Raw genomic sequence first — 26,562 nt, 5'->3', positions numbered from 1 at the left:
ATGATTCATGTTAATATTTCTGAGGATCAGTCACCAGCTAACAGCTAGTATTTTGGGTGGGAGGAAGGCTTTTGTAGGCAGCTTTTTCACCTAACATAGAAGTTAAAAAGCACCAGAATTTGCCTCAAGCTTCGTTCAAAATCATATAAATAGCTCCCTCTTGCACAGTTACAATCTAGTATCATTGTGAGAACTCCTAGTCCACGAGTTGCCTAATGCTCACCTCACCCTTGCCTGAAAAAAGCTAATTCTTATGGTTTACCTGCTGATGGAATATAGCTCCTAAGAAGTTTGACCAAAGGGCCTCTTTTCATTTTTGCTAATAACCTGATCTAGGGGGGTGGGGTTTGCCTATATTTCTTCCTGGATACTTTTCCTACTTTCAGCATCTGTAGAACTGTCAAATATTTCTATAATCCTAGATCAAGAGTCAGCAAACTAAAACCTCCTGTCCAAATCCAGCCCACAGCTAAGAATGACTTTTACATTTTTTAAATGGTTAGAAAAATATTTAAATAATAATGTTTCATGACTCATAAAAATTACATGAAACTCGAATTTTAGTATCCATAAACAAAATGTTGTTGGAACACAGCCATGCTCATTCATTTACATATTATCTGTGGCTGCCTTTGCACTTCAGCAGGAGAGCTAAGTAGCTGCAATACAGGCATTATGGATGCAAAGATGACAATTTTACTACCTGGCCTTTTACAGAAAAAGTTTGCCAATCCCTTTCCAAGACCGTTAAACTCTTCCTTTCCATAATGACTATTTCCATAAAGATATATACATTTATTGGCTTTTAATGTGCATTTAGAAATTTGACTTCCGTATCTTTTTTATATTCATTGGACTTTAATACTACAAATATTTTTAAGTGTCTAATATGCTTGGCATTATTCTTGCTAAGAATAATAAGGTTATAAAAGTGAACAAAACAGAGGCAGATCCTCATTCTGTAGGAGCTTACATTCTAGTGAGGAGTCATGGGGGGAGATGATGAGTGAATACATGTAGAATGTCTCATGCCACGGAGAAAACGACAACACAGAAGACCAAGTACCAGAGATGGAAGGGGGTTATCTTAAATAGATGGTTCAGGAAGCCTCACTCAGAAGCTGACATTTGAGGAAGACCCGAAGCAGGTGAAGAATCCCGCCCCGCAGATGGCTGGGAAAAGAGTTCCAGGCAGAGAGAACAGCAGGAGAACTGGGCCAGTGCCCTGAGGTGAAATCGCCCCAGCTTATCCAGGGAGGTTTTAGCCCCAGCAAGAAGTTCAGTAGGTTCTGAGCCCTGCTCTCAGTGGGCGCCTCTTAGGCCAACCAGGCCAATTGACTATGGGGTGTGAGAGAAAGGAGTCAGCGATGATGGAGGTTTTTGGTCTGGGAACCAAGAGATAGAAGCTGCCATTTTCTGGGATGAGATGGATATGGGAGCAGTAGGTTTCGGGGGCAGGTTTGCTTGTGAGCAGGTTAAGTTTGAGGTGCATTTTTAACAACCAGTGGCAGGGGTGAGAGGACAGTTGGCTATACAAGTTCTGAGTTCAAGAAAGGCCTGAGCCAGACAGATACATTTAGAATTTGTTAGTTTAAAGGAGAAATTTCAGCAGTGAACCTGGCTGAGATTCAATCTCAAAGCCCAGATTTTTTTTTTTAATCTCCAAAACATCTCTCACTTTACGACTAAACAAAACTTTTAATTTTTTTAACCTCACATTTTCTTTCCTTTGCAGTTCACCATTGGCATCGCATCAGGATCTATCCCTGTTCTTGCTTCCTCTCTAGGTAGATACCCCTCACCAGTAGGCACCCCGGGCAGCCTGAAATATGAAATATGCCTTTCTCAATGGGCAAAAAGCTGCTCGGTGTGGTGCAGGACGCATGGTCTGCTGTCCACATTGAGATCCTGGCCTCGGATCCATTGCCGTGCCTTGTTAAGTAGTGTCTGTGTCCTTGTTACTTCCAGCCTCAGTTTTGATTTGACTGCTTCCTTGCCTTGCCTTCTGTTTACCTGAATATAACCACAGTCATTTTACCCACGTATACATCTGGCAGAAACCACCTTTTTTCTGGTTGTTTCCATAAATGTCTTATCTCCCATACTAGGCCTTAAGAGCAGATCTGTGTTTTCCTTACCTTCCTGTTGTCCACAGTGCCTTTCAAGTAGTCAGTGACTCGATGCCATAGGGATGGGAGGCACATTTGCATTGACCACACCCCTTCCCATTCCAGCCCTGGCTGTGCATCACTGCATGAGGTCTAGAGCAGTATTTTTTCAAACTGTGGTGTGAGGACCACCTGCATCCACTAAGGAACAGGTTAGCATGCACATTCCCAGGTCTCACCTCCGACCTGCTGAATAAACCTAGTAAATTGCCTTCTTTGGGGTGGGATCTGGGTATCTGAGTTTTTAACAAGCCCTCCCCCCCCCTCCAGATTATTCTTAAGCAAATATGAAAACTCCAGGTACAGAGAAAGATTACAATTCCAGTTTCACTGTTTCCAGCTTGGACAAATCATCCATCTCAAGCCTCAGGTTTCTTTCTTCTGTCTACAATGAGTATGTTGACACTTGCTACCTACTTTGTAAAGCTGTTGTAAAAACTCAAGCAAGGAGCACTTTGGAAACCTGTGCTAATCTCATCTTCTGGTATCTTTTCATTTTCATGTGGAGGTCAAGCTTTAGCCACCTACAGATTGACTTCTTGAACACAGAGACCAGTGATGTGTGCATGGAGTTACCTAGCGCTATTTATGTGCCTGAACTTTTAGTAAATACCAGTTAATAGAAATCAGGTAGATACCCTTCTGTGTCCTGGAAAGGCAGAAGGCTTTTTTCTTATTCTCTGCATCTTTCTGGGACCATCATTAAAACATGCGTGCAGTGAGAAAGAAGGAGTTAGAAAAATGTTTGTAGGTTAGTCTAGGATAACTATTGTATGCACTTTGTTTTTCCAGGGAAAATATTTTAAAGGTAATTCATAGGAAAAGTGATCTGTACCTATTTAAGAGCAGTGAAGCCATTCATTGGAGTTTCAAAGTTGTACATTTATAACAAACTCATAGTAAATTCACTCACTCCTGACCTCTGGTTTTTGAAAATAGTTTCACTTCTTAAAGAAACTGTAATGCAATCAACAGCAGGTAGTAGGCCTGGAATCAAGATGCAACAAGAGAAAAAAAAAACTTTTCTTTCCCTTACCCTTTTCATGTCTTGAGTGACTGGACATCATTAGAAGTAGTTCATACCAACTCTTAGTAGAACAAGATCTGCTAAGTCCGTTATTGTTTTGGGGGGCTTACTTAAAATACTTTTCCACATGCTAAGAAAATCCTGATGGTGGACATCTGTTAAGATTACTGCCCTCCTAAAGCCTTGTTTGAGATGTTAACAAACTTACAAAACACATTTCTGAACAAAGACTTGGTTAGTGTTCATGCCATTAGACATACTCTGTTTGCAATTACAATAGTCTCATCTTTCATATTTTTTAAATGTTAAGTTCTTTGCTTGCATTCCACCTTCTTTCTACTGGAAAGTGTCCATCAAGTCCTCTGGCCCTGAACTAATCACTTCAGTTCAGGTACCAAAATAAGTTTAATAAATATTCCTGGAAACACCCTCAAGGACTTGGTCAGCCCTGGCATCTACTAAAATACCCAAGTCACATATGGAACCAGATGTCAGGTATGCAGATAAGAACATAGAAGTCACAAAAGTGATAACCAGAGACCTAAGAGTGGGGTAGATTTAAGTGAGAGAGACCTGGAGTTTGATGCCTGTTTGTCATTCACCACCTATATGACCTTAGAGAGGTTCTATAGCTTCTCTGAAGTTCCCGTGCTCTCATCTGTAAGATGTGATAACACTTCTCTCATAGGTTGATATGAAGAATAGATGATATCATAGAGGAAAAGCACTTGATACAGGACATGATGCATTAGTGCTTAGTAAATGGAGTTATTATTCACTACTCTGTTCTGTGGAGAATTCATTTACCAACCAAATTCCTCTTAATGCCTTTTAAACTCTTCTCATTTATACTGTGCCTGATCAGAGAACAGCTGATCAAAATTATCCGTACAGTAGTATGCCTTCTTTTTTTTTTTTTTTTTTTTTGAGACAGAGTCTTGCTCTGTCACCCAAGCTGGAGTACAGTGTCACAATCTCAGCTCACTGCAACCTCTGCCTCCCAGGTTCAAGCAATTCTTCTGCCTCAGCCTCCCAAGTAGCTGGAACTACAGGTGTGCACCACCACACACCTGGCTAGTTTTTGTATTTTTAGTAGAGACGGGGTTTCACCATGCTGACCAGGCTGGTCTCAAACTCCTGATCTCAAGTGCTCCACCTGCCTTGACCTCCCAAAGTGCTGGGATTACAGGCATGAGCCACCACACCCAGCCCATATTTTTAATTACTCTATTTAATAATGCTGTCTTTTTAAAGTTATTTAACTTAGCAATTTCAACTTTTTTAGACTTTGCTCCAAGGAGGAATGTTTTCTGAGTGCTTAATCATAGTTGTCATTGTCTCAACATTTCCATTTTTATATGTCCCTTTAAAAGTGAGAAACAAAAACTGGAATACAGTACTCTCACAGAGTCCTTACTTATAGCTATAAAGTGTGTTTAGTAGAAATATTAGATTAGTCACAAATGTAATACAGCCAGGCCTGAATCGATGCTTCCATGAGCCTCTGATTCCATGTGAATACCCAGATTTTCTTCCACTGGTGTACTTAACTTGTCTTTCTGATCTCCTCTCCTGTCTTTTATTTTCTTGTCCTATTGTACTCACTTAAATTTTCTCCATATCGAATTACACCTTGATTTTGTTTAACTGAAGGACTGACACTCTTGAGATGGCTCAAAGTTGAATCTATAAAATGAGTTGAGAGCTAACAACAGGTCTAGAAAATGCTTTGCTAGAAAAAAAAATTTTAGCTAGAAAACAGAACAAGTCCGGGCGTGATGGCTCACGCCTGTAATCCCAGCACTTTGGGAGACCAAGGAAGCAGATCACTTGAGCCTAGGAGTTCGAGACCAGCCTGGACAACATGGTGAAACTCCTTCCCTACTAAAAATACAAAAAAAAAAAAAAAAATAGCCAGGCGTGGTGGCACACATCTGTGGTCCCAGCTACTCAGGAGGCTGAGCTGGGAGGATCATCTGAGCCTGGGAAGTTGAGGCTGCAGTGAGCTGTGATCACGCCACCACACGGACAACAGAGCAAGACCCTGTCTCAGGAAAAAAAAAAAAAAGAAGAAGAAGAAAAGAAAGTAAGAAAACAAAACTGGAGTCTCTCCTTAATTTAATATCTATGTTCTGGGTTTTCAGAACTATGAGTGATTTTTTTTTTAGTCCCACCAAGTTACTTTGTTGTGACATATGGTATCTTTAAGATGATAAAAAGTGAGATGACAAGGTGATTAATTTTATGTATAAAAGCTTTGAAGACAATTTTAATCACTTATTCTACTATTTCAGTATATTGGTAGGGATTAGACTTTTTAAAATTCTACTTCATCTTTCTGTGAAAGAATTCCTAATGAGAAAGGACATAGGCTTTGGAACCAGAAAGACCTGGGTTCAAGCCCACCTCTGCAACTTACTTGCTGGGTTGTCTTGGATAAGATACTTAGACTCTTAGAACATCAGTTTTCTCATCTGTTAATGGGGCTAATTAGGTCTACTTGGCAGGGTTGTTGTGAGGTTTAGAGATCATGAACTGCCCAGTAGAGTGTCTGGCAAAAGTGGGATCTCAATAAATAACAGTGAGTTGTTTCATGGTAATGGCTCTCCTGGCAGGCCACCAGGAAACATAATCTAGTATTACAGAGTGCCCCAGATTCTTGAGGTCCCTGGCATTCCTCTACTTCGGAAGGACTTATTGTTGGTACCCTAGTCATGTGTTCAGAATGGGAAACTCAAGTCCTTAGACATAGTTAGGCATACAGTTAGTGTTTGTTGAAATGGATTGAAGGCAGCACACATTGCTTTAGGATTTCTCTTAGCTTGGAGTCTGCAGGCTGCTTGTTTCTACATCCTAGATGTTCCCCTTTCCATGCTTCGACTTCCAACAGTCCCTGAATCATACTGTGGAGGAGGCAGTCAGGTCAACTTCCTCTCCCTCAGAACCCAATTCAGGGGCAAAAGCAGGATGCTAAGGCTGACCCAAATGTCTCTGACAATGCCTTGTCATGACCCTTGGACAGAGAAGACTTTTAGAGTAACGTCTGTCTTGGAGTGCTTGGTGCTATTTTTGTGTTAATGTAACTCTAATTGGTACTCTAACCATTCTAATGCTTTGAGAGAGATGTCTTTTTTTTTTTTTTTTAAGAGACAGAGTCCCAATCAGTCACCCAGGCTAGAGTGCAGTGGTGTAAGCATGGCACATTGCAACCTCCAGCTCCTGGCCTCAGCTGATCCTCTTGCCTCAGGCTCCTGAGTAGCTGGGACTATAGGCACATACAATCATGCCTGGCTGATTTTTAATTTTTTTAGAGATGGAATCTCGCTATGTTGCCCAAGCTGGTCTCAAACTCCTGGCCCGGAGCAGTCATCCTGCCTCAGCCTCCCAAAGTGCTAGGATTACAGGCCCAAGCCACTGTGCCTGGCCAGGTGTCTTTGAGAGTGGTGCTATCCCACTGAACTGATGAGAAAATTGAGTAGAACCAAAGAAAGAAAACTTGATAGAAGCAAGAATTATGATTGCGAATCACTAGCCCTTCTAATTTTCTCCAGTCTAAATTATGTTTTGCTCGTTTTACTTGACCAGTAAGGTAAAACCCCACGTGGGAGGAAGGGGAGTTGCTGTTTCATAATGGGTCAGAATCAAAACCCCATTGTCCCAAGTCAAGCTTTCAGACAGGCTGACTCCCTGCATTTTTCTATGTCAAAATAAAAACAATTCCTTTATGCTGTCACATTGCAGCCAAGTTAAGTCTTCAATACAGTCATGCATTGCTTAATGGCCAGGACACATTCTGAGAAATGTGTCATTAAGCAGTATTGTCGTTGTGCAAACATCATAGAATGTACCAACCCAAACCTAGATAGATAGTGTAGCCTACTATACGCCTAGGCTGTCTGGTGAGCCTATTGTTCCTAGGCTACAAACATACACAGCATGTTACTATACTGAATACTATAGGCAGTTGTAACACAATGGTAAGTATTTGTGGGTCTAAACATTTCTAAACATAAGAAAAGGACAGTAAACATATGGTATTGTAATCTTATGGGACCACTGTCATATATGGGGTCCATCATTAACTGAAATGTTGTATGTGGCTCATGACTACATGAGAGATGTGATAATTTGCAGACAGACTGAAGTTCACAAAGGGCTCTATTAGTTTCATTTGCATGGAAAAGACTAGTATTAATACATTCAGTATAGACAGATCGTACATTTGAGTTTTAGAGCCAAAAAGACTGACCTGGAAATGCTTTTCTGGTTTCATTTTAGTCTATTTAATTACCCCTACCATTGGAAAAGTTTTTAAAACTCTGGCCTCATCCTTCTAATTGATATCCACAGATTAAGTTTCAGTTCTAAGAATTATCAACTAATTTCATGTTTTATTTTATTCCATGAAGAGATAGAAGGTACTTTCTCATCAGAACAGCCCTTATCACCCTTTTCTCCTCCCAAGTTAAGCCTGAGCCCCTGCCACACCAATTTCCTTCTCACCCTTCTTCCTCCCCGCACCACTCTGCGGATCAGAAGTATCAATGCCAAGTCGTCCCTTTCATCTCCTCATAATTCTTCCCCAGCCACTTAGTGGGTTAGTCAGGCCTTGCCTTCTCTTCAGCCAGCCCTGCAGTCCTGGGAATGTCTTGAGTGAGTCCTGGAATCTCTGCACAGGGTGAGTTTCCTGTTGTACATGCTCAGCCCAATATTTTTTGATTCATGAATATTAAAGAATTAGAGATCACAAGGCCTTACCACCATCTTGCACCCTCTAAAAACATAATGACTCTTTTATTTCATGGCACTTGACTTAGTTTATTCAGCATGATCAGGGCAGCATTCAGGCTATAGCAAGCCTGTTAAATATTTACCCATGAGGCGGATATTTATACATGAATCAGCAGCACTTATAAGTGTGTGACACTGGATGTAGATTTTGGACCCTTACAAACTAAGAAACTACTGAGTTAAATAAAGGGTGAAATGACATCCTTTAAAAAATAAACTCTCAGTTAAAACTATCTTTCGTAGTGCCTAAAGTGCTTTACACCTGTTGAGGCTCACCCCTGACGACCAACCAAGTCATTCAGAATCAGACCTGCCAGAGTGGCTGGTCCATCACATTTGAGATCAGATGAATCTGATTGTTTGATGCTTGGGGTAGGAGAGTACTGAGGTATGAACAAAATTAAGAGAAGTTCCTGCTTGCTGCTGTGTGGGAAATTGTAAATGGAGATGAGCCGTACATCACAGTGTCTACTTTGGTGATGGTCTAAAGCCTCTAGGAGCCCCTCATCATATTGGGATGCTGGCCTCGCTCCCTGATAGCCAGACCTACTGTTTCTTCCCATCCCTGTAGTCTTTCATGATTAAAATCCCCCTCCTCTCAGGGAGGTAACATATTTCAGCAGAAACAGCCTGGACTCTGGTGACAGGCAAACCTGTGTTCAGATCTTGGTTTTACCTATGTCTAGTTGTGTGAACCTAGGCAGTATTTTCTGTTCTCTGAGCCTCGATTTTTTCACATGTAAAACTACAGTGATACTTCCCACCTCTTTGAACTATGGAGAGCATTTAATTAGATAATGCGATAAAGCACCTAGCAACATGTGTTAGTTCTTGGTAGTGACCGAAGCAGGGTGCGGAAACACGGGCCTGGCAGCAGAACACCTGGCCTTTGGATCTCTTCACACCTCTGCTTTTCTCCATCATTACAGGTAATTTTTGTCTAACGGCTGTATTTCAGAATGACACAATCCAAGCAGAGAGAGGGAGAGAGTTTCAAGTTTAAAGGATTACTCAGACTGTTTTCCTTCCTTGTATATAATTTAATGACTGATTAAAGACTTCTCTTGTAATATTTTATATAAGTCAAAGCCTATTACTGTCAACTCCAGGGAAGCATCCAACTTACTTTCTTTTTTGGAATTTTATTATGCCAAGGATTGTTCCTCTAAGTGAGCTATGAGTAGCTTGGATCTTGCCATTCTGTATGTTATGCAGATATTCAACCAGTAGCTACAGGACATAAATATTGTATTTATCTTTCTTGCACTATGGATTTTTTTTTCTTAATCAGCTTTCTATCCTAATGAAATCATTAGAACCTTCTGGTTAGATGTGTGCCTTCTGTGTTATTTGTGCATACACAAAGAGGAGACAAAAAGCCTTCCTCTGATTTATAGGAAGTCACAGGAATTTTCCTAGCCATCTTCAGAGTTTAGGCTAAATCTAATCCAATGCCTACTCTAAGCGTAGCAAAAGGAAATGATGGCCTTGCTGATTCTGTGCAGTTGCAGAATGCAGATGATTCATTAATGTCATACTTACTCAAACACTGTCTTATAATTTTCTCAGCTGTCAGAGTTGTGTGCTTTTAGGTAACATCTGAGTAGAAAAAGTCAATACTGAATATTTTCACTCCACATTGACTTCCTTGTGTCACTCGAGATTTTGTTCATTTAGACTTTTTATTTGCATGAGCAAACACAAAATTTATTTATTTATTTATTTTGAGATGGAGTCTCACTTTTGTCACCCGGGCTGGAGTGCAGTGGCACGATCTCCACTCACTGCAACCTCTACCTCCTTGGGTTCAAGCGATTTTCCTGCCTCAGCCTCCTGAGTAGCTGGGATTACAGGTGCATGCCACCATGCCCAGCTAATTTTTCTATTTTTAGTAGAGACAGGGTTTCACCATGTTGGCCAGAATGGTCTCGATCTCTTGACCTTGTGATCCATCCCCCTCGGCCCCCCAAAGTGCTGGGATTACAGGTGTGAGCCACCGCGCCCAGCCCCACAAAATTTATTTTTACCAGGAAAATTAATTTCAGAAATCTGTAGTCAATAGGGAGACAGGATGGGTTTGGAGTCCTTTTAGTAGTGTTTTATACATATATATGCACATTCACATACATACTCCCTGGATCACAAACCCTAGACTGAGTGAAAGTGCCCTAAACTCTTTTTTTGTTTGTTTGTTTGTTTGTTTATTTTGAGACAGGGTCTCACTCTGTCACCCAGGCTAGGGTACAGAGGCACGATCTCGGCTCACTGCAACCTCTGCCTCCAGGCTCAAGTGATCCTCCCACCTCGGTTTCCCGAGTAGCTAAGGCTACAGGTGTGCACCACCATGCCTGGCTAATTTTTTAATTTTTTTTGTAGAGACGAAGTCTTCCTCTGTTGCCCAAGCTGGTCTTGAACTCCTGGACTCAAGTGATTTGCCAACCTCAGCCTCCCAAAGTGCTGGGATTATAGTCATGAGCCACTGCACCCGGCTGCCCTGAACTCTTAAGAAATGATTTTCTAGGCAGTTATTGTCACACCTTTTTCTTCCACTTACAGCCTTGTAACTGTGGGGTCTTGGATAATAATCCAACATTATAAATAAATAATCACAACATGAAGAAGTAATCACAACATTAAGGGATTTTAGGGATTCTTAAAAATATCCCATCATATTACAGAGAGGGTTTAGGGGGCTTATAGAAGTATATGCATTAAAATGAAATTAAGAAAAGAAAAACAAACTAAGGCAAAAGGAAAGTGAGCATAGGAAAGAAGATGAAGTCAAGATTAAGGGTGATAAATGAAATGTATGCCTTAAATTGAACGGGGCGGTGCTCACGCTGTAATCAGCATTTGGACGAGGCGGCGGATCACGAGGTCAGGAGATCGAGACCACGGTGAAACCCCGTCTCTACTAAAAATACAAAACATTAGCTGGGCGTGGTGGCGGGCACCTGTAGTCCCAGCTACTCGGAGAGGCTGAGGCAGGAGAATGGCGTGAACCCGGGAGGCGGAGCTTGCAGTGAGCCGAGATCGCGCCACCGCACTCCAGCCTGGGTGACAGAGCGAGACTCTGTCTCAAAAAAAAAAAATAAATAAATAAATAAATAAATAAAAATAAAAATAAAATAAAATAAAATAAAATTCTGAACAATTTCTTTCAATAATTGTGTGCTGGTTAATTTAAACTGAAAAAAAGAATTTCTTTTTTTTTTTTTTCTTTTTTTTTTTTTTTTTGAGACTGAGTCTCACTGTATCGCCCATGCTGGAGTGCAGTGGTGTGATCTTGGCTCACTGCAACCTCCACCTCCCAGGTTCAAGCAATTCTCATGCCTCAGCCTCCCGAGTAGCTGTGATTACAGGTGCCCGCCACCACACGCCCAGCTAATCTTTGTATTTTTAGTAGAGACAGAGTTTCATCATGTTGGCCAGGCTGGTCTCAAACTCCTGACCTCAAGTGATCCTCCTGCCTCAGCCTCCCAAAGTGCTGGGATTACAGGCGTGGGCCACCATGCCTGGCCTGAAAGAAGGAATTTCTGAAAGTTCTGGAAATTATTTCTGATTCAACATTGTATCTTAGTGCCTGGATCAGTGATTATTGACTGCACCTTCTTGTATACCTTTTGAAATACAAGATAATGGCTGATAACCTGTAGAACTAGAGTGTTGCAGCAATTCATCTTAGTTCAGTTTCAATGTTTAACGAATAACTTATCTGTGCCCAGCAAAGAATTGGGCATAATGAAGAGTATAAAAGTGTATGTTTCAGTAATACTTACAGCCCATTAATGTTGATAAGACATTTACCCATACCAGTCAAAATGTTCTAATCTGTACTGTTGTGTGTTATCAATGATGTATAATGCAAACATGCTAATTTATTTAAATGAATTAAAATACAGAAATGTAATCATAAAGTGAAGCCCATACACCCATCATCATTAACCTAGGCAGCTGGTGACCAGACTTTGATAAGAGAAGCCAAGTCTGCTTGGGGGTGTCACTTCTTAAGTTGCTTGAGCCCTAAGAGAAGTGTCCATTGTACTCTTGTCCTTTCAGTGCACTTGGAGGCTCCTCAGCTCTTCACATCCCAGCTTTTCCAGGAGGAGGATGTCTCATTGATTACGTTCCTCAAGTATGCCACCTGCTCACCAACAAGGTAAAAGCAAGTCCCCAACTCATCCCTCTTGTGAGATTTCTTCCTCCAGTCCACCACGTACCCAAAATCATCATGCATGCTCCATCCTTCTCGGACTGTCTGCTCAGTTTCAGCCTCCATCTGACACCTGCCCTTCCTACTGTGAATTACAGTTAATCTGTTTCTCTCCCTATTTCTTTGCTCTCTTTCTTCCTTTTGTAAGGATTCTGACCTCCTGTTCCAGTCTTATCTTCATCTCTTAACTTTATGTCTGGGATTTAAATCACGTCTTTCTTGAATTTCCTTTACCCAGTTTTTGCCAGATCTTGCACCTTCTTAAACTTTAAAACTTTGGAACCCCATTGCTTCCCAATTATCCAGTGCATGCACGCGTGTGTGCATGTGTTTGGCGGTAGTTGATATCAGAGTAATTGTTTAAAACTACCTTCATCCCTCTCTGCATTTCTGTACCTTACTTTTTAATAGTCAGCCTTTGATTCTTCCCACCATATCTGGGAGCAGTTCACTAGAGTCCTGTGCCTAGGGGTAAGATTCCCAAGTCAGCTGGTCTTTTTATTTTTTATTTTTTGAGACGGAGTCTCACTCTGTCGCCTGGGCTGGAATGTAGTGGCGCGATCTCGGCTGACCGCAACCTCCTCCCGGGTTCAAGCGATTCTCCTGCCTCAGCCTCCTGAGTAGCTGGGATTACAGGCACCCACCACCACGCCTGGCTAATTTTTATATTTTTAGTAGAGATGGGGGTTCACCATATTGGCCAGGCTGGTCTCAAACTCCTGACTTCAGGTGATCTGCCTACCTCAGCCTCCCAAATTGCTGGGATTACAGGCGTGAGCCACCATGCCAAGCCAGTCAGCTGGTCTTATACTCAGTCAGATGACCTAAAGCTTCTCTTAGCTACATTAATGAGCCATTTCATTAGCAAGTAGCTGAGTCTAACGATTATTGTTAGATATTTCCAAAAAGTGTAAAAATATACTTGTTAATGTCCAGCTAGTACATTTAGCTGAAAACTAGTGATACTGATGCACAAACAATGCTGACTCTCTTTCTTCTCCCACATGGGCTGTGACTCAGTTTGTTTAGTTGCCAGAGTGCAATTTTCTTTGCTCCTGTTGACTTGTTCACATTGGCTTGGAAAAATAGATCTTTTGTTTGTCTCTTTCACTCAAAAGATAGCTCACTTCTATATAGAAAATAGTTTAAAAGTACAATAATATTTCAAGGGCTTCAGTATTATTTTTCAAATGTCAGAGAAACTAAAATCTAGCAACTCCGCCGTCTGTGGGCCTGGCACAGATTCCAGGCTTTAACCCTCATGCAGGGGTTGCTTCTCATCAGACCAAATTTCCCCAGCCTCTGCCCTCCTGCAAAACTGATCGGAGGACAGAATTCTTATTTACATTCTGGGGCTTTGCACTGCCTTCAAATCTGTGTCCCAGAATTATAGAGAAACATGCAAATTTGATCTTCTAGAATGGAGAAGAAAAGCATTTTTAAAGCTCTCCAATTGAGATTAATTTCTAGTCATACATTTTCCTCAAAAAAAAAATTATAACACTGTTTTCCCAGAAATATAAGAATCAGTCAATTTTTCTTATCTGGTTTTCTGTCATTAATTTTACTTGTCTTTTGAAATTGGTGTTCTTCTATTTGCTACAAATGAGGACAGTATGGGCTGCTTTTAGAAACAATCTCTTCAAATGAATTTCCATAATTATATTGGAATCTATCTTTATAGCCAGTTTTGTTGTGGGTTTCTGTTAAAATGGTTTTCTGTTTTTAAAATCAGTATACAGAACTGTTTTCATCCCCTTTTTAAACAAAGCCACTTAAGCAAACTTATCATCTGTTTTTCTTTTCTCAAAATAACATTTCTGATCCCGCATTAAGCCTGCAAAGTAAGCGCTGTTTTTATAAATTGACATAAACCCCTATTATATAAATAGAATTGTTTTACATTTAAAGGGTTCAACATGGCTATCAGTACCAATTGTGTCAACGTTATTTCAAGCACTTTATCTTGAGCTTTTGTTAGCCATGGAAACTCAGTGTGGTTATAGCCAATATAAACAATTTTGGGGGTCTCTCCTTCCCACTGTTTCTTCCAGCCATCATGAGAACATTATAAGGAATGTGTTTTCGTGTTAGAAGCTGGTGGGTAAATGACTAACTTTCAGATGCCTAGCTTAATGAGTTCGCAATTTTTTTATAGAAACTGTAATTGGGTGATAATGAGGAAATATAAAAAGACAAAGCAAAATAAAATCTCCTATTGTAATGCTCCTTATTCTGAATATCAGAATTTTAAAATGAGAGAAGCATTATTCTGCCTTTTTAAATAGGAACTCAGGATAACCAGATAACCCCATTTGATGAGAGAAAGCTCTTTACAGAGATGTCAGCTGATGTATGCAAAAGGAATGATGGGATTCAAAAATCATCATTTTGTAGTCCCTAATGAAGTCATTGATTCAGACAAGGATCTCCAATAAATACTAAAACCATTAGGTGAAAGGTTGATGGGAAACTAGGTCTTCCCATGCTTCAGAGGGTATGTCCATAGACTATTCACTGTGGCAGAGGGAGCATTCCCTTCCAATGGAGGGATCTGGCTGTCGTCACCTTAGCCAAGTGATCAGGCCCGGTATCATCTAGGAAGTTTTCTTGCCAAAAATGTGCAACCTGGACCTAATCACCCTTTAGCTCTAATTTCTAATTTATTGGAAATACAGAGAGTAAAGGAAAAAGGAAGAAAACAGAATTGAGACGTTCTACAAGACTACTAGCCCAATTTCTTTTCTTTTTTCTTTTTTCTTTTTTTTAAGAGATAAGATCTTGCTCTTTTAAAGAGATGAGGTCGCCCAGGCTGGGGTGCAGTGATGCCATCTAAGCTCAATGCAGCCTTGAACTCCTGGGCTCAAGCATTCCTCCTGCCTCAGCCTCCCGAGTAGCTAGGGCTATAGGTGCATATCACCATACCCAGCTAATTTCTTTTATTTTTTGTAGAGATGAGGTCTGGCTGTATTGCTGGGGCTGGTCTTGAATTCCTGGCCTGAAGTAATCCTCCTGCCTCAGACTCCCAAAATACTGGGATTACATGAGTGAGATTCCACATCTGGACATAGCCCAATTTATTTGAAAAATCAGTGTCATATGTGTGCATGCAGGCACACACACATACACACACTCAAGGAGGTACTATTTATTATAGATTTAGAAACTTAAAAGGCATTAAAAACAAATGGCTGATCCTTAATCATACATTGCTTTTTTAAAAACATTTTGGGCCAGGCTTAGTGGCTCACACCTGTAATCCTAGCACTTTGGGAGGCTGAGGCAGGCTGATCACCTGAAGTCAGGAGTTCGAGACTAGCCTGCACAACATGGGGAAACCTCGTCTCTACTAAAAATACAAAAATTAGCAGGGCATAGTGGTGGACTCCTATAATCCCAGCTACTTGGGAGGCTGAGGGAGGAGAATCACTTGAACCCAGGATGTGGAGGTTGCAGTGAGCTAAAATCGCGCCATTGCACTCCAGCCTGGGCAACAAGAGCGAGACTCTGTCTCAAAAAAAAAAATTATTTTAATTCTTTTGAATTAAAACATAGAAATAAACATTTTGGGGACAATTAGGAAATTTTGAAAATGGACAGGGTACTAGAAGAATTCAGAGACCAATTGCTAAATTTGTTGGGTACAATAATGGTATTATGGTTATGTAGAAGAAAGTTTTATTTTTTAGAGATGCATACTGAAATATTTAGGAGTGAACTGTCATGATGTCTCTCATTTCCTTTGAAGTGTTGATTGATAGGTTGATAGATAGATGGATGGCTGGAGGAAGCAAGTAGGCACAATAGTCATAGTTGTTGAATGTAGGTAGTGGGAATACCGGTGTTCACTTTACTATTCTTTATGCTTCTCTGAATCTTTGAAATTTCTTATAATAAAGCATTTAAAAGCTTCCCACTCTACTTCTCAGCTTTGGGTTTCTATTCCAGGTGCAGTACGTGATTCAAGGGTATCACAAAAGAAGAGAGTATATTGCTGCTTTTCTCAGTCACTTTGGCACGTAAGTTCTGCCCTGTTTGAACAATATACCGGTGATGCCCTCACTTGCTGATGACCTCAACATGGGGGCTTGATTAAGAAAATAGCACTTAGTTCTTACACATGATACCTTTTTTTTTTTTTTTTTTTGAGACAGAGTCTCGCTCTGTCACCCAGGCTGGAGTGTAATGACATGATCTTGGCTCACTGCAACCTCCACTTCCCGAGTTCAAGTGATTCTCCTGCCTCAGTCTCCTGAGTAGCTGGGATTATAGGCATGGGCCACCACACCCAGCAAATTTTTGTAGTTTTAGTAGAGACGGGGTTTCGCCATGTTGTCCAGGCTGGTCTCAAACTCCTGACCTCGTGATCCACCCACCTTGCCCTCCCAAAGTGCTGGGATTACAGGCGTGAGCCACCACACCCGGCCTCACATGATACCTTTTTAATGCCACTTTGATCCTTTTTGGTATGCTGTTTATACCAAAGCTCCCAGGATCCCCCCCCCCCCACCTTTTTTTTTTTTCTGTATTCTTTGGCAAATGGTAGAATCAAATATCTTCCGTAGAGCAGCAGCCTGGACAGCCCTGAACTCAACAGTAGTAATGGTGGTAACGGTCACTTGTTGTAGAACTCTCTACAATTTGCATAGCACTTTTCACTTCCATGCCCTGACAGTAGCCATGGGGTGAACCAGGCAGGCATCACTGACACATTTTGTTGAAGAAGCTCTGAAATTGCGGTAAGTTCAGTAACCCAATGGAAGTCACGCCCCTAGAAGAAGTGGAGCCAGGGCAGGAACCCCATTTCCCCAGGACTCAGGTCTCCTGCTAGGACTCCACTGCCAACAGTGCCACACAGATCTGGGGAGGAAATCCAGCATTCGTTGCAAAAGCGGTGGCTTGCACTTGAGGTTAGGAGTTGAAAGCAAGCACCAACAGGGGAGAGGGAAGCCTGTGACACCATGGGCGCCTCTGGCTGCTCCATCCCTGTGCCTTTGCCCTTTCCTTCTGGCTGCCTGTGGCTGTGCTGCCCTGCAGCCCTGTTTCCTTAAGTAAGTCAGAGGCCTGATCAAGCTTCTCCTCAGTCTTTGCTCAGTGAGACAGGGAATGCGTTTTCCTCACAGTCTTTAGAAGGTGGAACATTCTACCCATTGTGGGTAACCAGGCACTAAGGTTTTAGAGGTCTGATGATAGCCCACCTTATTCCACAGAAGGCTTATAAATATATAAATATATCTAGTAATACAAAATTAAAATTTTAAATAAGGAAATTAGGAATAGGGAGAGAAGATGAAACCAAGAAAATGATTTGTCACCCTCTGGGATATAATTTTCAAACCATAGCACAATTATAAGAAAATTTCTGACTCCTCAAACCAATTTTAAGACATTTTTCTCATTCCCATAATGGACTTTTTCATTTCTCCAAAATAGAAGTGTCAATAACCAAACAGTATGCTCTCACATGCCTCTCACATGAGTCTTTAATACTGAAGATTTTTTTCAGCTTTGTTTGTGAACATTTTGAGAAAATACTTTTGATACAAATAGTGGTTAATAAATAATACCGTTGATCTTCTTATTTTTAGGTATGATTATCTTTAGTACATATAATTAAACATGAAGAAGCTAGCACAGTGGCCTCCAAAATGTAGTACACACACCCCAGAAGTTCCACAGCTCATTCTATTGAAGTACAAGAAATATATGAAAATTACATTTACATTTGCTTTCAAATCTCACTTTTTAATGTACTTTTTTGCATATGTTTTATTATGCATGTAGTACAGTAGTGTACTAAAAAGGATTACATACTTGTCTTTGCCTATGGGATGCAGGATCTGAAAAGTATTGATATCAGCACTATAACATTATTGGGCTAATTATAAATTCATAGAGAGGCCAGGCACAGTGGCTCACGCCTGTAATCCCAGCACTTTGGGAGGCCAAGGTGGGCAATCACCTGAGCTCAGGAGTTCGAGACTAGCCTGGCCAACATGGCAAAACCCTGTCTCTATTAAAAAATACAAAAATTAGGCCGGGCGCGGTGGCTCACACTTGTAATCCCAGCACTTTGGGAGGCCGAGGCGGGCAGATCATGAGGTCAAGAGTTCGAGACCAGCCTGGCCAACACAGTGAAACCCCGTCTCTACTGAAAATACAAAAATTAGCTGGGCGTGGTAGCGGGTGCCTGTAATCCCAGCTACTTGGGAGGCTGAGGCAGGAGAATCCCTTGAACCTTGGAGGCGGAGGTTGCAGTGAGCCGAGATCATGCCACTATACTCTAGCCTGGGTGACAGAGCTAGACTCCATCTCAAAAAAATTAAAAAATTTAAAAAAAAGTTAGCCGGGCATAGTGGCAAGTGCCTGTAATCCCAGCTATTCGGGAGGCTGAGGCAGGAGAATTGCCTGAACCTAGGAGGCAGAGGTTGCAGTGAGCCAAGATCGCACCACTGCACTCCAGCCTGGGCAATAGGGTGGGACTCTGTCTCAAAAAATAAATAAATAAATTCATAGAAATATAAACTAAAGAATTGTCGACTTAAGATCTGAATGATATACCAACCATTTTTTAGCAGATCACTTACCCTTCAGTATCTTAGTTCTTTTGCCTTTACAAGGGGTATAACTGTTCCTTCCAACTTAAACTGGGCGGGCATCAATATCAATGGTCCGACTGGCCTGGTTTGGTCAGGGATAAGGCATCTCTAATGACATCAGAGTCCTCCTTGTATGGATGAGAAAGAAAATTATATCTGTCCTTAGCGTGGTTAGTACTGTCACATTATGGTGACATCCTCCAGGTGCTCAGCTCTTGAGGGAAATTGATGAGGTGAGCCTACAGAATTGCGCCTGGCCCCTTCAGAGGTCAGGGGATGTTCTCTTTTGACACATGAAATATGCATCTCCCTTCCTGAACCCAGCATCCACCCATCTAATGTTGCTACTTTGCCTTAAGCCCAGTGGGAAGGACAGGGGGACACAGTGAAAGGGGACACAGTTGTCTGGTGTGATTAACCTAACCCAGCTCAAGAAGAAAAGTAATATATAACAGTAAATTTAGTAATACTGTCATTGCATATTACTATGTAGTGCCCAGTGAAAGTCAGACTTAACAATCACTGTACAGGTAGTATGCTGACATTTGGCATTACAGTGTCATTGCTGACTTGATTTCTTAGTATGTCCTTCTACTCATAATTAATGTAATAACTCACATTTGTATAGTATTTTATGATTTATCTTATTTGTTTTTCACAACCCTGTAATGAATTTTGCAAATATTTTTATACTTGTTTTGCAGGTAAGGAAACTGAGGCTGCAAAGGTTAAGTGATTTGCCTGAGGTCATAGTAGATAGTCAATGGCAAAGCTGTGACTTAAACCTAGATACTGTCATTCCAAACCCTAGGCCCTTCCTGCATTAATCCTCACTTGCCTTAAACCCGTCTCAGAGTCAATAACCCTGACTTCACGAATATATTCTTTACTTGGTTTTATTGTTTTTATACCTTATTTTTATGAGGGTTTTTTTTTGTTTGTGTGTGTATGTTTTTATTACTTAGAGGTGTCGTGGAGTATGATGCAGAAGGCTTTACAAAACTCACTCTGCTGCTGATGTGGAAAGATTTTTGTTTTCTTGTACACAGTGAGTATACTTTTGCTGTCAGCATGTCAGCATACATTTTTAAATGTCCTAAACCACATGTAATAATCAGTACTAGAACCTTTTCTGTCCTCTCTCGGTTCCTTTTACTGTAGCGTATATATAAATTTATTGTGGGATATTAAAGAGAAAATATCTCTAGGCCAGTGGTTCTCAACGCCTGGAGCAATTTTGCACCTCAGGGGATGTTTGGCAATGCCTGGAGACATTTTTGATTGTTATGACTGAGGGAAGGGGATTTGCTACTGGCATCTAATGGGTAGAGGTCAGTGATGCAGCTAAACATCCTACAATGCACAGGACAGCCCCTCACAAAAAAAAAAAAAAAAGAAAATTATTGAACGCAAAATGTCAATATTGCCAAGCTGGAGAAACCTTACCCTAAACAGATTTCTGTTTCAAATCATCTTTTCAGTATCAGGCCTCAAGACTTTTGGGATTATTGGAAACATACCTGCTGTGATCATTTGGTTATCATCCTTATTCAATGAAAAGTCTACAACTTTGATAAAATGTAATACATAACTTAAAGATGGGGCAATATTTTAATGTATCCCCAACATCATTTCTTCATGTTCTTCTGCGTAGTAGGCATACTTAATGGTGGTTGTCACATATTAATCCGTCAGTCCATAAACATCGACCTAGCTTTCTCTTGATAGATAACTTAGAGTCTTTTTATTTCCTAATTATGTAAGAACCAGTGACCTATGGAGTCAGGTTCAAGTTGCAAGTCAACTGAGACCTTCATTCTGTAGTAATTTGGTACATACAATGTTCAGTCTTCAGGCCAAGGCAAAGGAGCCAACTTTCCCAGCTTGAGTTAGAGAAAAGCAGTGGGTTTGAATTGACTTCACTCAAACCCATGGCTTTTAGAACTTACCCTATGCCTTAATAAACTACTGCAGGAGGAATAACTTTGGCTGTATTTAGCCAAAGTTTAGACAGTATAAAGATACTGACTTTAAGGGATTTTTCTTCTGCAGCAGATTTACCTTCTTTGTTATGATTTGCTTTGATTAAAATAGTTCTTAAGTTCATTTTTCTATCTGATTACACACCAATAGATAATAAGGGAAGAAACCAAAAAAACATCCATAGTGGCAGAAAGAAGAAAACGTCTAAGTAAAACCTTATCACGGTAAAATTCATATAGAGATGATTGAGCACAGGCCACAGTTTTAAGGAGATGGGCCTCTCTGCCTTGAGGTGTTGCCCAACAATCACCACTTTTCAAAGTGTCAGGCACCTTGTCACCACCATAACCTACAGTGTGGAACCAGGTAAGGAGGAAGCCCCACAATCAAGGCCTCCTGGCAATCTCCTCTTTACTCACGGTCTTCGATGGCCCTACTAATCTGAGCCTAACACTGGTACTGCAGCCACCACTTTTGATCCTGACCTTATATATCCTTGCTTTGGTTTGGCATTCTGAGGCTTAATTCCTTTGTGAAATCTCACTTCCTGTTTGCTGTATTCACTTTACCTTAACGACCTTGGTCCCAGTGATTCTTTCTCTAACCTGATGACCCAACGGCAGATCTTGATTGCTTCCTTAATTTATTAATATCTCTTGTGACTTGGGAAAGTTGTCTGGTGTGATTGCCCTAACCCAGCTCAAGAGGGAGCTGGGCCTTACCTCAAATGATGGTGGTGACAGTCTCATGCCTCCTGAGTGGCTGTGGACAACTCCATCACAGCAGGACAATTGCAAACACTAAGATGAATGCTTCAACCAGTTCCTTCATCTCAAAGTGGCATAATAGCCCATGTTTTTCCTGAATCTTTAGTCTCCTAGCCATGGTTTTACTTTCTGTTGATGTCAGATCGTATCAGAATAAGGGGAAAAATATATTTCATGGCATTGCTCAATTATAACCTATGTTTTCCACATGTAACTCAAAGATGACTATTCTGGTCGTTGCTAGCAAGAAGAAATTGTCACTTGCAATGATGGTCAGGGATAAAAGAACATTCACCTCTCAGCTCCTGCCAACTCTTTTGTCAGTACATTCAGTAATGTAGCTATTGCTGTTGCTTTTGAAGGTTTATTCCCCACAGAATATTTTCTCCTTGGTACCATGTGTTCAGTATTTCTTACAGCTCCTTCTCCGCCTTTCTATCTTAGCTTTTCCAAATCAGACATGCAGAATTGAGTCCCAAAGTCATCTTTTCATTTCATTTTGAATTACCTTCTTCAGAAACATAAAACCCCCAGGCACTCATTAGAACAGCTACCTGGGACCTTGGGAATTGTTTAATTGACTTTTTCCCGTGTTTCCTGGAGCTCTTATTCCTGTACTCCCCCAGCTGTTTGGTCCCTGTCTCTTAGCATCACTGCCACACTCTTGGCTCTTCTGGCAGATAAGACCCTGCCTGTGAATCAAAGGACTTTGATGCTGTTTCCTGCTCCATCACTAACTCACAGCCTGTCTTTAAAGAAATTATTTTCACCCATTTCCTTTTTTCTTATCTAAAATATAGGACTTGCTACCTCAGAGTGAAGCTTGGTTAGATAATGTGTTTTACTTAGTCATGCAGTTAAGCATCTGACACTTACCTTCCTTTGGAAGCATCTGCTGGCTTGGTTACAATGCCCAAGGGACCACTTGTTCCTTTTTCTCCCTTCCATGAAGATGGGGAGGGGAATATGAGGTGGCAGAGACTTAACAAAGAACATTGCAGTGAATTATTCTGAGATCTCAAGAGGTGAAGAGGAGGAAGAAAGTGCCTGGAAATAAAGCCATTCCCCTGTGGCTGCCTCTACTACTTCATGGAGGTTGAAGACCTAGCAGGACATGAAATAGCATCTCTGTTCTCCCCTTCCTCCCTATTCTCCCGGGGCCCAGAATGATTGCTATTGATAGGACAGCTCCTGGCAATAATTATGTGCATTTTGGATGCTAGAGGAAAGAGGCACTCTTCTTGAGACGGATAGCTCTGACCTCGGACTTTCCCAGAGTTTGAAAAAGCAGATTGCCTTAAGGAAAAGCATCGCACAGATTCTGGGATCTCTCAGGAGGTACTGCAACATCCTCGCATTCTGGCAGTTCCAGGAGTGGGGACTGTGGCCATGATTGTGGCCATGGAGCATTTCCATCCACTTATTCCTTCCTTGCATCATTCATTTTCAGCATGTCTCAAATCTTGGAACTGTGGCAGGATCAGAAACTTGCTCCCATCCAGAAACTATTTTTAGGAAACTTTCCTGGCCATCATCTAAGAATTATTCATAGCAGTTGTATAGGCAATTCCATATTTGCCAAATTATGCCTACCTCTGGAGGTAGATGTTACCTTTAAGCTAGTAGCTTTTCTTTATTTTCTTTTTTTTTTTTTTTTTTTTTTTTGAGACAGAGTTTTGCTCTTGTTGCCCAGGTTGGAGTGGAATGGCAGGATCTTGGCTGACTGCAACTTGTACCTCCCGGGTTCAAGCAATTCTCCTGCCTCAGCCTCTCGAGTAGCTGGGATTACAGCCATGCACCACCATGCCTGGCTAATTTTGTAATTATAGTAGAAACGGGGTTTCTGCATGTTGGTCAGGCTGGTCTCAAACTCTCGACCTCAGGTGATTCACCTGCCTTGGCTTCCCAAAGTGCTGGGATTACAGGCGTGAGCCACTGCGCCTGGTCCACTAGTAGCTTTTCAGAATGCAGCGTGACAAGAGAACCAGATAGCAAGGCGAAGTAACAACAAAAAAAATCCTCTGGGGAAAAGCTACATGCTTTTTTCATGGGTCCCAATCAACTGCACTGTAAGTAGACATACAAGGAGGCAGCTGTCTACAGGAGCAGAGTTGCTGCTTGGAAGGGGAGACAATTGAGTATTGAGATTTGTGACTGTATGACAAGCTGTCTTTTTCCATTACCTATAAATCTTTGGTAAATGACCCTTTGAGTCATTCAGCCTGGACTGTAGGCCTTGTCTCCCTGGTAAAATTCCTGTTAGACCAAATCTGACCACTTTTTTCTCTTGTTTTCCTCTACCTCCAACTTAACTGAATTCTGAGTTTACTAAGAACCTACTGCAGGCTCAGTACTATGCGAGGTATTAGGGGATGTAAGTATATAACTCAGAGTTGACCTTAAGATACTTACAGTAACATAGCACAGAAATTGGAAAACTACAGGCTGTGGGCCAAATCCCGTGTCAGACTGTTTTTAGAGGAACCTTGAGCTAAGTATACCTTGAGCTAAGTATAGGTTTTTGTTTGTTTGCTTGCTTGTTTTTTTTTTTTTTTTTTTTTGAAACAGTTTCTCACTCTGTCGCCCAGGCTGGAGTGCGGTAGTGTGATCTTGGCTCACTGCAGCCTCCGCCACCTGAGTTCAAGCGATTCTTCTGCCTCAGCCTCCTGAGTAGATGGGACTACAGGCATGTGCCACCACGCCCGGCTAATTTTTGTATTTTTAGTAGAGACCGGATTTCACCACGTTACCCAGGCTGATCTTGAACTCCTGGCCTCAAGCAATCCACCCGCCTAGGCCTCCCAAAGTGCTGGGATTATAGGCGTGAGCCACCACGCCCTGCCCTAAGGGTAGCTTTTATATTTTAAAAGGATTGTTAGAAAACACAAAGAAGCAGAAGAATATGCAGCAGAGACAGTATATGGTTTGCGAGGCCTAAAATATTTGACCCTTCACAGAAGTTTGCCAACTTCTTGTCTAGTTGGTGAGAAAAAAGATTAGGTCAAGGTGAAGTACAATGGTATGCATTTTTAAAACAAATATTTTATGACTTGTCTACTTCATGCAAGACACAGTTATATGAGAGAGCCTCATATGTTATATGTCTTGGTCTGAGGGAGGTCTTCTTTCTCTCTCTCCAGACTGGAGTGCAGTGGTGCAATCATGGCTCACTGTAGCCTCAACTTCCTGGGCTCAGGTGATCCTCCCACCTTAGCCTCCCAAGTAGCTGGAACTATACATACGCGCCACCACGCCCAACTAATTTTATGTAGGGACGAGGTTTTGCTGTTTCCCAGGCTGGTCTCAAAACACCTCGGGCTCAAGGGATCCACCTGCCTCAGCCTCCCAAAGTGTTAGGATTACAGGCATGAGCCACCACACCCAGCTTCTTTTCTTTCTTAATGAAGTCTAATGAGAAAAACAGACAATAAAGACATAAACTTAACAAATATATAAATTCAAAAGGTGACAAGTAGCATGATGGAACAAAGTAAAAGGCTATGAATGGAGAATAAGAAGGAAATGCTGTGAGGATGGTAGGGAGGACCTCCTATAGAGGTGACATTTCAGCTGAGACCTTAGCAGTGATTCAGACAGCCAAGGAAGGCAATTCCAGGGACAGGAATCCCTGTGCAAAAGCCCTGAGCCCTGAGCCCTGAGGCAGCAAAGAGCTCTGCTGAAGCAGGCGTGGCTGGAGCACAGTGAGGAAGGGGAAGGGCATTTGTTGAACTATTTTTTTTTTTTTTTAGCTATCTAATGTTGAGTTACTTTCTTTGTGGTTTATTCTAGAGATTACAATACGCATCTTTAACATAATTGCCTTAAGATTAATAATGCCTTCATTCTGGTAAAATATAACAACATTGCTCCTTGTCCTCTGCTTATTTGTTCTATTAATTGTCATATATATTACATCTATATATGTTATAATATAAACACAACAATGTAGCTTTTTCTGTCATAACTATAAACAATCATATATATATATATATATATATATATATATATATTTTTTTTTTTTTTTTTTTTTTTTTGAGACGGGGTCTCGCTCTGTCGCCCAGGCTGGAGTGCAGTGGCGCGATCTCAGCTCACGGCAACCTCCGCCTCCTGGGTTCAAGCGATTCTCCTGCCTCAGCCTCCCTAGTATCTAGGATTACAGGCATGTGCCACCACTCCCGGCTAATTTTTTGTGTTTTTAGTAGAGACAGGGTTTTGCCATGTTAGCCAGGATGGTCTCGATCTCCTGACCTTGTGATCTACCCGCCGTGGCCTCCCAAAGTGCTAGGATTACAGGCGTGAGCCACCATGCCCAGCCACAGTCTTACGTTTTTGAAAGAGAAAAAAAGTTACCTTTGGATTTTGCCCTGCGCGTTATTTCCAGTGTATCTTTGCAAGACTTTGATTGCTATGTTCCTCCATTTCAGAGCTGTAGGATTGGGGCCGGGGTGGCAGTGTTTATTCAGTCTAATGAATGATAAGGTTCTTACTCTGATTTTTTTCTTTATTTTAAATGACTAATGTTCACACAGATGTCTTAGTATTATTCTTTCTGTATTTGTCTTTAACTATCTATTTGTTCATTTGTTCATTCATTGGTTTTAAGTTGACATGAAGTAAAAGGAAAGCAGTTATTTTGTTTTTCAGAGAACACAGTTTCTGGTAAGACTTTTTTTTTTTTAAAGCCAGAGGAAATCAACAACTTCAGACTAATTCTGGTAGTCATTTAAATAATTCTTTCCTTATAGGCCTGTAATCAAGGCCAATAAATTAGAAATCAGGACAGCTTTTGAAATTTTAAGTAAAAATCAGAAGCTTCTGTTTATTGCTACAAATGCTTCTGCCGAGCTCTGATTTTGTCAGGCTCTCCAATTCCTAGTATAACCAAGGAAATTATTTGCATTGATGTCGCACTGTCACCTCACCACTAAAACACAAAGCTGTCGTAGTAGCAGCCACTCAGTTCCTGAGCTAAGCGAGGTAGACTTTCATCTCCCCGCTATAGAAACAGTGTTTT

The 26,562-nt window shown here is 41.2% G+C and overlaps 1 protein-coding gene across 12 annotated transcripts in view; it reads left to right on the top strand.

Moving 5' to 3' along the window:
• The window catches only part of BABAM2 (BRISC and BRCA1 A complex member 2), a 574,233-nt gene that overhangs the window by 456,483 nt on the left and 91,188 nt on the right, over positions 1–26,562 (top strand). For 11 of the 12 annotated variants that reach the window (XR_004027067.1, XM_030800431.1, XM_030800429.1 and 8 more), the window contains 3 exons: positions 12,046–12,145; positions 16,148–16,218; positions 19,764–19,846. Coding sequence is in view for 10 of the 12 variants with exons in the window: in XM_030800431.1 (XP_030656291.1) it covers positions 12,046–12,145; positions 16,148–16,218; positions 19,764–19,846 (254 nt within the window). In the remaining 2 variants the exon portion in view is untranslated. The remainder of the gene's footprint in view (positions 1–12,045; positions 12,146–16,147; positions 16,219–19,763; positions 19,847–26,562) is intronic. The other variant, XR_004027068.1, reaches the window with a different exon arrangement.

This window comes from Nomascus leucogenys, chromosome 19 (assembly GCF_006542625.1).
Source record: "Nomascus leucogenys isolate Asia chromosome 19, Asia_NLE_v1, whole genome shotgun sequence".
Lineage (NCBI taxonomy): Eukaryota > Metazoa > Chordata > Mammalia > Primates > Hylobatidae > Nomascus > Nomascus leucogenys.
The sequence above is the reverse complement of the archived record's forward strand: the minus strand, read 5'-3'. Positions and strand labels throughout refer to the sequence as shown.